This window comes from Pteropus medius, unplaced genomic scaffold, assembly GCF_902729225.1.
Source record: "Pteropus medius unplaced genomic scaffold, Ma_sr-lr_union100, whole genome shotgun sequence".
In the NCBI taxonomy this organism is placed as follows: Eukaryota; Metazoa; Chordata; class Mammalia; order Chiroptera; family Pteropodidae; genus Pteropus; species Pteropus medius.
Genome location: NW_024354502.1, coordinates 23,966,973 through 23,979,088, shown reverse-complemented (window position 1 = coordinate 23,979,088; position 12,116 = coordinate 23,966,973). Strand labels below are relative to the sequence as shown.

Sequence of the window (12,116 nt, the reverse complement as noted above, 5' to 3'; positions counted from 1 at the left end):
CCTCACCAATATTTGGCATTTTCTGTCTTTTCCTTTTTAGCCATTCAAATGTATATGAATGGAATGTGGTTTAATTTATATTTCCTTGGTGATAGTGAACCTAAGTACCTTTTCATATGATTATTAATAATTTGTATATTTATTTTTGTGAATTGTCTGTTCAAGTATTTTGCCCATTTTTCTATCAGTTGATTTTGTTTTTGTTACTGTTTCATAAGAATTCTATATAATCCAAATATAGGTCCTTTGCTGCATACATGTATTGAAAATATTTTCTCCTCTTATGTGGGTTTTTACTCTTACAATGGAGTCTTTTGATATTTAAAAAAACTAGTTTATTATTTTTTTCTCTTATGGTTTGTACTTTTTGTGTCTAGTTTAAGAAATATTTGCCTGCTTCAAGTTGACAGAGCTGTTCAATGCTTTCCTCCAACATCTTTATTTAGATTTATAATTCATCTGACTTGATATTTATACATTATATGATATAAAGCACAAGATACATTTTTCCACATGGATATCTTATTAACCTAGTATCATCTTACTTAGTTTTAAGCTCTTTTAAAATGTGTCCATAAAATTTAGTTCCATTGAAATACTTTCCATATTTTCCTGGAGAGAATTACTGATGATTCTTGAAAAATATTTAAGTCTAGGATGATTTAAAACATAATCTATAGATTTATTTCACACTAATGTAAAGACATTTTTCTTAAAAGTTCTTCAGTTAATTAGAATCTAGCTTATAACTCTAGCAATTTATTTTTTCAATACCAGAGTGATTTATAATGCACAAAGCACAATCATTATTTTAAATAAATTTTTGTTTTTACTCTTTCATTTGAATTCAATTCAACATGCATTTACTATGTGTCTGCTAGAATTTGGGACAGTTGAGAATATGGTTGATGTTTTGAGCTCCATTTTTATGTCATAATACAAAGTCGTCAAATGTCAGTCAGTAATAAACCATTTTTCTTTAGTATTTAAATTTATATTAATAAAGAGAAGTATAAAGTGAGAACTTTTATTACTATTAGGATGACCTTATGCTCTTATGTTTAAAGCTTTTATGCTGTTTTCCAATAGTAATGACAAGATCTTTTAAGGCATAAAAATAGAAAAGAAAATATAGATGTTTCATTTCTGTATTTGGAATGCCTGTGAATCTTCCTCTTTGATGTCATTTCTGCTTAGTTTTGTTTTCTCTTTTTTTAATTTGTTCTAGGTTGTACTGGTCAGTGGACATCTGGACAGCTGGGATGTTGGTCAGGGTGCCATGGATGATGGTGGTGGAGCCTTTATATCATGGGAAGCACTTTCACTTATTAAAGATCTTGGTAAATATTTAGCAAGTTGTTAACTCAGCACACAAAATACTCAACTGATTAGTTGCTGTGGGATGTTCGAAGATTCTCTTGAGGTTCATATATCTTATTGTCAGTTCCTTTTTAGAATAGAACTAATTTTTTACCTTAAAGAAAGAAATTTGTATCAAGTGTCTGCCAGACAACCAAAGTATCCAATATGATCAGCTACTGGTGAAAATGAACAAGCAAAGAAAACCATAGCAGCTGCGACCATATCAGCTAGAGACTATGTAAGGAAACTGTGACCAAATGCAAAGAAAAATCAGCAGCTCCCCCTACTTCCTTTTCCTTGTTTGTCTTTTTTTTTTTTTAATTGCATTTTCCCCCACACATCCCTCTCCCCTTTGGCAACTGTCAGTTTATTGTCAGTATCTGTGGTTCTATTTCTATTTTGTTTTGTTTTGTTTATTCATTTTTTTTGATGCAATTGTAAATGCAATTGTTTTCTTAATTCTCTTTCTGATAGTTTGTTATTGGTGTATTAGAATATAAATGGCTTCTGAATATGAATTTTGTATCCTGTTACTTTACCGAATTCATGTATCAGTTCTAATAGCTTTTTGGCGGTGTCTTTAGGGTTTTCCGTATATAGTATCATATCATCTGCAAATAATGAGAGTTTTTCTTTTTTATGATTTGGATGCCTTTTATTTCTTTTTCTTGTCTGATTGCCGTAGCAAGGACTTCTAATACTATGTTGAATAGAAATGGCAATAGTGGACATCCTTGTCTTATTCCCGATCTTAGAGGAAACACTTTCAGTTTTTCACCAGTGAGTATGATATTAGCTGAATTTGTCGCATGTGGCCTTTATTATGTTGAGATATGTTCCTTCTATTCCATTTTGTTGAGAATTTTTATCATAAAAGGATGTTGAATTTTATCACTTGCTATTTCTGTATCTATTGAGATTATCATATGGTTTTTATATTTTATTTTGTTAATGTTATGTATCACATTGGTAGATTTATGGATGTTGAATTGTCCTTGCATCCCTGGGATGAATCGCACTGGGTCATGGCATCCTTTTAATATATTGCTGAATCCAGTTTGTTGAGAATTTTTGCATCTATGTTCATCAGGGATATTGGCCTGTAATTTTTCTATAATGTCTTTGCCTGGTTTTGGTATCAGAGTAATGCAGGCTTCATAGAATGAGTCTAGAAGTATTCTTTCCTCTTTAATTTTTTAAATTCCTCGTTCATCTCTAAGACATTATCAGATTGTTACGATAGCTTTATTGCAGTTGTCTTTCCGCAATAGAAGAGCAATATGGGACTGAAGAAATTATTCCTTTAGCCACAATAAAGAACCCAGGCTTAAATATTGGACCTTTGGGTAAACCTAGACGTAGGAAAGATGGGCAGGCATAAAAAGTAAGAGCTAACAGTGAAAGCAATTTATTTTGATGACCTTATTTGCCAACAACAAAAAAAAAAACCCATGTATTTCCTCTTTGTGTGCTGGTCCAAAAGGTGGATTTTGAGCAAGGTTAGAAATAATAAAATAGCCTGAATGAGAGTTCCATGTCTGAACCAAAAGACCAGTGGTAGTTTTAAAATGCCTTATCAGCAGAATGTTTCATATTGTAACTGGATTAATCTCAGTTTCAGATGTAGTAAAGGTGAGAATAATCCCTGTTGTGAAGGCTTTCCATTGCTTACTTAAGGACATGTATATTTAAATTTATGCTTTTACTCCAGCTTTTAATGAACTCTTCTAATCTTATATATCAGCTCATTAAATAATTATTTATCTTAACAGTAGATTGTGGAAATTGTCTTGCTTAGGGAAAATTTTTGATTTGCCATTTTATGTCTTCTGTTTTAAAAATGGAGAAATGGAAAGGTTGTTGTGCTTTTTTTTTACTCTAAAATAGGCCAGTGTTTCCCAGTCTTGGCACTATTGACATTTGAGGCCAGATAATTCTTTGTCGTGAGAACTGTCCAGTGCGTTATATGATGTTTAGCAGCATCCCTGGCCTCTACCTACTAAATGTCCATAGCACCATCTCTCCTCAAGTTGTGACAACTAAAAATGTCTCCATATATTCCCAAATGTCCCCTGGCAGGTCAAGGGTGGGGGGCAGGGGCATAAAAGTGCCCAATAAAATAAATAATCTCTAGGAGACCTAAATACAGGGTGATTTTTTTTTTAAGAAATCTAATTGAAAGGCTTACATTGTATATACTTATAATTTTATTAACACACTGGACACCTACTATGTGAAAGCATTTTGTAAAAGCTGGGCATGCAGAGATGTTTAAAATATGTCCTCTGTTCTTAAGACCCTTAGAATAGAGTTGGAGACATATACATGTACCTATACATGTAATTATCAATGTAGAAATATTTTAAAGTCTGCATTTAGAATTGAATAAGATTTGAAAGAGATAAATTGTCTAGCAAATAAAACTGAAAAACATAGACTTCTTCAAAAAAGATCTGGGAGATTCTATATGTGAATTCTTTCTTGCCGCTTCCCTTAAAATTATTCCCTTGGCTCTTCTCTCTGTCCTAAACTTCATTCAGGAATGAAGTGGGTTCTAGAGGTAGGCATATATCAAACTTTTCCCTCCTTATAAGGCATAGATAAGTATTTGGAAGTTAATTTTATTTTAGTGTGTTTCACCGGCTTGGTTGGAAACAGAGTGGTAGAGTGCAAAGAGAACTGGACCAATCTGAATTGGATTTTAGGTCACTCTGTGCCACAAACTACTTTTTTTTTTTTGGGCCTCGGGCAGGTCATTTGAACTCTCTGGGCTTCTTTTTCTTCATCTCTATTCAACTCTAAGTTTCCAGAATATTTTATCTGCTTTAGATGGGGATAAAAATTGTGTCTTCTCTAGGCTTTGAATCTTATTTCTTTAGTACTCAGCATGAGACTCTAAATCACTGTTAATTGAGTTGAATTCAATTGCATGGATAAATGTCAAACACCGTGCAAAGGTGAAGAGTATTTTTTTTCAGCTCTGAAAGTACACTGACTTCAGTTGCTTTTGATAGCTAGTAATCACTCTCCTTCAATTCAAGGCTTAACTCTCTTATAGATTTCTGAAAACCTATGTAAACGTATGAGTTAAACTATAAAATAAAGAGTAATATTTCTTTTGAGTAGGTGTTGAGAGGCAGCGTGCATGGCATACTGCTGAAAAGCACAGAAATCTGGAGCCTAGGTTCAAATCCCAGCTCTGCAACTTACAGCTGTGTGGCCTTAAGCAAATTACTTTGCCTTTCTGTGCCTCAGTTTTCTCATCTGAGAATAGGATAATAGTAGTTCCTATCTCATAGGGTTGCTTTGAAAATTAACTAACATATTCATATAATATACCTAGAACAGTTCCTGACCCAACCCAAGTACTCAATAAATGTTAACTTTTTTTTTTAAATAAGCATGACTGACAGTACCAAATTTTTTATGTAAGGGAGGATGATAATTTTTGACTCCACCCTTGTTAGTGATTATTTTGCTTCCTAACTTAATATGTTAGTTATACTGATATAACTCTAGGGCCAGCTGCTATGGTATCCCTAAATATCCTTTCTCTTTACTGTTTAAGTCACCATCCCCGGTATGATGAAAATCTAGTGACTCTTTCACTTATTTCCATTTTCAGGAGTCTAAATTTCACCTGATCACTTCCTACTTCCACTTCCTGCTTAGGTTCAATGCCTAGCATACATCACTGAGCATACATTGAGTCTTACTCTTTAATTTTTAAAATTAAAATTAGATTGTAGGTTTCTATTTGTAGATTGTCTGTGTGTTTTAATATGAAGAACTGGGTCCGACATGTGATATATAAGTTCTAGATGACAATTACTGATATACTTACATAAGAAATAGGACTAGACTAGAGGCCAAGAAATGGGTTCATAATTATGTTACTTAATTACATTGATCCCAAACTGTTTAATTGGTGAAATACGAAAGCTCTGTGGCAACCTCTTTTTCCAAGAAAACGAGTTTTCTTTTGGCTGCTATTCTTTGGATTACATGTCATGCAACCCACATGTCACAGTCCCTCAGTGGGCCTTGTTAATTTGAAGTGTTGATCCAGTGGGGCTTTCTGATATTTAGGAATATTGTTCTAATATTCATTCTTCTTGTCTCTTCTCTTTTGTTCTCTTTTTTTTACTACTCTTATAGATTCATTCTTTTGCCCAAGCCATCAGCTAAAACTTTATTCAATTAATCTAACAGAAGAGATATTTGTGCTTTCAAACATAATTAGTCATTCCTGAGTAACTGTCAGCAGAAGGTTATTTGCTGTAAAATGCTATTGAATACTTTTGTGTGTTTGTAGTTTACTAGACTTGAAGCTGTTTTATTTGAAATGTCATTTCCTGGAATGTTCTGGTGTCAGTGGACAAAGCCTATGGCCAAAGATATTATGCTTCAAAATGTTCATTTGGCATTAAAAAATAAACCACTATCCATCCTAAAATTCTTCCAACTTTCTGTGAGGTTAGAATATGAGTTTTCAGGCCTTAAAAAAGGAGAAAAAAAATAGAATTAACAGTACTACCTGGCAGTTGAAATATGGGATTATATGAAACATCTTTCTTGAGAAATTTAAACGCGAGCATCCTAATTGTTATATTATAGATTATAGATTATTATAGAGCTTGAAAGTCTATTGTTAGAAAAATATTTTATTTATATATTCCTTCACTCTTTCACTCAACAAATACTTGTGCACTGACTGTATGTCAGTAAGCCAGGTGCTTTGTACCAAAGAGGAATGAGACATAATCCTCAAAGTCCTTAAAGTGGGAGAGACTTTTAATTAAAAATTACAATGGAATTGTTATGCATTCTTTAATTGAAATATGTACAAATTACTTTGGGCACCTAGTAAAGGAAGGGACCAGCATGGCTTGACGGGGTCAGGGCACCTTCACAAAGGTGATATGTGAGTTTTCTTTTATGAAGATAAATAGAAGCGGCAGGAGAACAATAAAGAATTTCCAGCAGAGTTCAGAGCTTCCGGTCCTGCACGTCATTAAAAATGAGGAGAAAGTTGTCTTAGGATTGCAAGGGGTGAGAGAGTTTACAGAATGGCAGATGCTCACTTTTTACCTGTTATATTTATATAACATTAGATTTTTGTATGATAAGCCTGTAATCAAGAAAAAAAAATCTCAAAAAAAGAAAAAGAAAGAAAGATTCTTAGTATTTTCATTACCATAAACACTCTAACAGGAACAGGGTAGAGACGGGAAGCAGGAAGAGCCAGGCAGGAGTCACTAAGCCTCCCAGGCCCAGAGCACACTAGGAAACACAGTCCAAGGCCTTGGTGAAACTAGAGCTTTATGCAGCCATTTCTAATGTCTCGGGTTCTCTCTTAGAGGTAGGGACCCATCCTAAAAGAGGATTTCCTCCCAGTCCCTGGTCAAACATCCCTTATAAAAGTCCCAGGAAGTCCAATCTGAAATAACTGAGCAAGGAAAATGAATAGCTTACGATGAAACGGAAATCTAAAGGTAGAGCTAGAAACAGCAGGGACCTGAATCCAACTTGAGTTCAGCCCACCCCTAAAAAGGAGGTCCCACTTAGAAAAGACCTCCCCTTGGCTTAGTCATAACTCTGGGTATGATAACAGTTCTAGAAACTAACATTTACTGAATATTACTATGCTGTAGACATCATGCAAAGTGTTCCATTATGTACATGCCCACTTTTCTTCTGGACGGTAGTAGCACAAAGCAATAGATACCCTTGTTATATCCATTTTACAGAAGAGGAAACTGAAGAGAGAAAAGCTAAGTATCCTGCCCAAGGTTACACAGCTATTATGTAAAATATTTAAATCCAGTCAGCCTGCTTCCAGACCCAATATTCTTATGCACTTTATAATACTGTTTTACTAGAACAACAATCCCAGTCTGTTTCTCGTAACACTCATCCTCAGGATATTGAGCTGTTATGCAGGAAAAAAAAAAAAAAGTCAAATAAGTTTTGGAAACTCCCTCTTGGTAATTTCTTTATTCATCAGAAAGCATTTTGGGTGGAGTATCTTCCACAGATAGATGTGTACTTTGGGAAACACTGCTCTGGGGTGTTATTGGTATTGGCAGAACTATGAGAGAATCCAAGAATACTTGCTCAGTTATATTTCATGGAATTGAGTACAAATAGCATTAGATTTGTTTTAATTTTAGATTTTTTAGTCTATTTTGGGGATCTTGCAATTGCCAGAATATTGACAAGATAGAACCATACATTGGTTCCTTAGTTGTCATGGTAGAGATTATTGTATTTCTTCTTGAAGACCACTGTACCCACCCAAGGGCAAACTACCCAACAACTAACTTCTTATCCACATTGTCTGAGCCTATTTTATTGAAATGAATGTAGCATTATTGGAAATGTTTGACATATGCTAAGGGCTCCCTCTGCCAAGATTTTCTATGACCCCAGATGAATCAGAATTCTTTAGAATTTTTCTTTTCTAGAAGGATTTTTTTATCTTAAAACATTCCACAAATTCTCCCTACTCCCATTTTGGATGCTCTTCCTCCGCAATTATCTTGTGAACATGGGAAGAGAGATTTATAGCCCTGGGAAAGGTATCCTCTTAAAATCACTGGTTCTCAATCCCTTTATGGAATAATACATCTGCTTATGTAACTGTTGAAGAAATTAACTTGTTTTAAGTCTTAGAAGAAAAAATGTCCCTCAACATTAAATTTTATTTTTATTAATTTGGATTTTAATGTGTATATGTTTGCTTTTCCTTTTTCTGAAAAAATTTTGGTCTTGACTTTTTATAATTGTATTTAGTGATACAAATACCTAGACCAGGAAAAGAATTAGAAACTTTAAGGATTTGCTTACACTTTTTTTTTTTTGTTACCTCTAACAATAGATTTCTGGTCATGAGGCATTTGTGGCTCCTTCTCATGGTCTTTTGAGGATGATCTCATTTTTTTTTTTTAATTTAGATGTGTTATTTCATATAGTGGCAAGTTATGTAGTGTCTGGCTTTGCCATAAGAACTGTGGCAGATACATATTTTTTCATCTGGAAATTGCTGAGAACTTTTCTTGAGATTTGAACATATTAATAACTTTCACTAAAATACTTAGCATCTTTATATCTCAGCTAGCATAGACATTTACACTTGTATGTGTAAAATAACAAACTATATAGATTGATCTTCCAAATATGTCTATGAGATAAAGTAAGATTTGTTGAAAACAAACCACCTAGCATATGTTCTACCTTTTAGTTTGGATGTGGTATGAGAGATTTCATAGCCATTTTAGAGCTTTAGACTACATGAATATTGCTGTTATCATTTAGGTAGAATATAGTATTTCTGTGTAAAAGTAGACAAGCCCTAGGCTTAGTGGCATATGGCATCATGACCAATTCCTTCCTGGCTGACCGAGTCTGGAGGGGTGGCAAATGAATGCTGTGAGAGGGAAGAGTTTCACAGGGCCCCTTCATCCATAGCCTGCTCAGCTTCCTCCCCCACATCTGCTTTGATTTGGCCTATTGCCTTAGAAAGTTAAGAAATGTGGTGTTGGTAAAGGAAATGGAAGCTTAAAAAATTGCTATTATTTATCCTGGAAAAGAAGGGGTATGGGAAGACTTAATAATGATAGCCTTAGAGTCCCAGTGGATTTCCTCCCACCAGTGAATGGGATTCATATAAGTCCAGGGTGGGGCTGTCTGGAAAATGTAGGCTACCTCATTAAAACAGTGTCATCATGGTATTGCACAACTTGGCTTATAAGGAGATTTCTTAATTCAATAACAAGTATTGAACACCCACTTATTTTTAGGTGAATAAAATGGATAGAACATAGGTCCTTCTATCAAGGAGCTCAAAGTTAGGCAGCAATGGCTTCACATGGACAGACATGTGAGCTAATCCTTAAAAGAGCGAGAGATGTAAGGAAAAAAAAAACAAAATTAGAGCTCATGAAGTACATAGTTTGAAGAATGAAGGATGTTTTTATAGGTGAGTGAGAAGGGATGGAAAATGGGTCAAATGGAAGATGAGACTCAGTCTGTAAAGGGCACTGGATGCAAGGCTAAAGTTCGGAGTTGGTGCTGTAGGCAGTGGGAGACATTGAAGATTTTCAGCATGGGATTCCGTGATAGGACTTCTTTCTTAAGTAAAGATAACTGGATAGGTTATCCTTTTAACCTGTACAGAAGACTGATAAGTAGAACGGAGACACAGGAAAACTGAGTGGGGCAACCCCAGCTCTACTGGGCCTGGAAAACCACAGCTTTGGAGTTACTACACACACTTTATTTGTAATGTGGTTGACAAGCCAATTTCCCCCTGTGTTAAATATACCAAAGAGGAAGTGATGAGTTTCCAAGGACGCTGTATTCTTTGCCTGTACAATCCTCGGCATCATGCTAATGCTGCATTTTGCAAAAGCTGTGGTTTACCCAGCTTAGAATGAATTCTCTTCCAGTAAACTTGCCTAAAACAGTGGTTTGCAAACAAAGAAACACAACAACAAAAATGTACTGTGAACAGCTGATTGGATATTTATGGTTAACTGGATTTTGAAAATTGTGCTGGACAATAAGAATTTAGCTTAGTTCATTCTTAGGCCCCTTCAACCCTGTGAACATCTTCAAAATCAAGCGCTGGGAACGGAGAGTTTCTACTAGATGTGTAATGGAAATGACAGGCTAAATAAAGTAACGAGAGAAGTTGACTGTTATAAGATTACTTATTTGTAATCCTGCTGACGTCCTCCTCCTGTTGGAGAATTATCACTGATGAGCTGATGCTCAGCCCATGTCTTCCCTGACAGCAGCACCTCTAGACTGTATGCTGTGACCCAGATCTCATGGATTTTCAGCCCTTTAAATCCCCCTTCCTTAACCCTTAAATAACTCACAATCTGCAGGTAAGTGAAAGGCAGCATGGTTAGTAGAGTAAGCATATATTCTATGCTAGAGTATTTTGAATTCAAATCTTTCCATGCTACTTGATAGCTGTATCATGGTGGACAAACTACCCATTTAAATCCCAGTGTCCTCTTCTTTACAATGGGAACAATTTCTCTTGACTAGTCGATAGGATGATTTGAAATAATTTAGACTATATATGGCCCCCGACTAAACCGTCAATAATAGTAACCATCATTATTAAAGCTAATTTCCAAAACAAGAGCAGGGATGTTCCAGTAAAGGTTATACACTCAGGATTGACTTTATCTCTTAGGTCTTAATGTCTATATCCCATTGCACAGTTCAGTTTGGTCGGGCTATCCCCACAACAGGGAAGAAGCCCTCATGATAAAAGAACAACAGCAGGTTCTGATGAGCCAAACTCACAAATCATCACCCTTGTATAGTCGCTGTCCATGAGTGTATCTATGCTTCTCTTCTCATTGCTGTAGAGATGGCTACTTAATAGATGCTTCATAAGTGTTATGCAGAATTAAAATAACACTCACAGGACATGGGGATGGAGAGAGCTTCATATTTTCTGTCTGCTTTGCTCTCTCTGCCAATGTTATTAACCTAGTAACACTGTATATACAAAGATTTATAATACCTCTAAAGAAAAAAATAGTAAAGACAGGAAAAAGCTTTTGAGAACAACATAATTTACTGCAAAGTAAATTGAAATATAGAAAAAAATCAAAGGAGAGAAAACAAAGAATCAAATTTAGTGCTTACTGTTTACAATTTATTCTGCTGAGTGAATTCTCAAGTAATCCTTCTATTTTTTAATATAGTCAAAACCCCACAATTTCTTGGCATTCTCAGAAGATTCTCATGCATATAAAACTGAGGACAATGACCACTGATGCTTGTATTATTATTTTTTCTCTGTAATAATGGCCTTTTGAAAGGAGTATATTTTAAAATGTAATCGAAACTGTTGTGAGTTATTGCTTTGATTAATGTATATGGGCAACTATAAGTCAGAAATTGTTTCAAAGGCTATATTTCTGTTCTCATCACCATAGACCATATATCCATTTAGCCATCTGGTATTCACTGGTTTCAGGCTGCATGTTAGAACAAAGAAATATTTTATGAAGTGCTTCATACTGGAATTACTCCTTTTCTGAGAGGGGGAAGTGTGAATTTTTCTTTTATAGTTGAATAATTTTAGATGAAATCATTTGAATGTCATTATTGGTCACAAATGAGGAGTGAAAGAAATCTTTGAGCTGATTGTCTTTCTGGAACTTTATTATATATCGTTGTAAAAAAACAGTGGCTGGACTTATAAAGCAGAGGTTTTTGACAATAATGCAAAAATACAAACAAAAAAATGCTGTGTCCTGTATTTTCATTTTATATAATAAACAGACATTAATTGAACCATATATAACAAACATTAATTGAATACCTGAGAGAAAGGAAGAGAGAACCAGTATTTATGAGATATCTCTTATGTGCCAGTTAATTTTCATGACCTGTTATACTCCTCAGAACACCCCTCTGAAGTATGTTTTATTATCTCTGACAGGTCACTGGACCTATCTCGGGTTTACTTTCTTATCAGTAAAATACATGACAATATGCTTGCAGAGCTGTTATATGAATCAAACATAATGTAAGCAAACATATATCTATCAGAGTTACAAAGATGACGAACCCATGGCACATAACGTCGAAGGAAGCTGTAGTGGCAGTGCTACTACTGACAGTGGTCGTTTCATTGACTTGGAATTCAAATGGAGCATCTTGGTGGAGAAGCGATTTGGGATATAGGGAGACAAGGTAACCTTAAAGTGGTTATAGTAAGA

At 34.8% G+C, this 12,116-nt stretch overlaps 1 protein-coding gene across 5 annotated transcripts in view; it reads left to right on the top strand.

Annotated features, from left to right (window-relative positions):
* The window catches only part of CPQ (carboxypeptidase Q), a 432,637-nt gene that overhangs the window by 281,563 nt on the left and 138,958 nt on the right, over positions 1–12,116 (top strand). For all 5 annotated transcript variants that reach the window (XM_039853812.1, XM_039853809.1, XM_039853811.1 and 2 more), the window contains one exon: positions 1,229–1,340. In XM_039853812.1, coding sequence (XP_039709746.1) covers positions 1,229–1,340 — 112 coding nt within the window. The remainder of the gene's footprint in view (positions 1–1,228; positions 1,341–12,116) is intronic.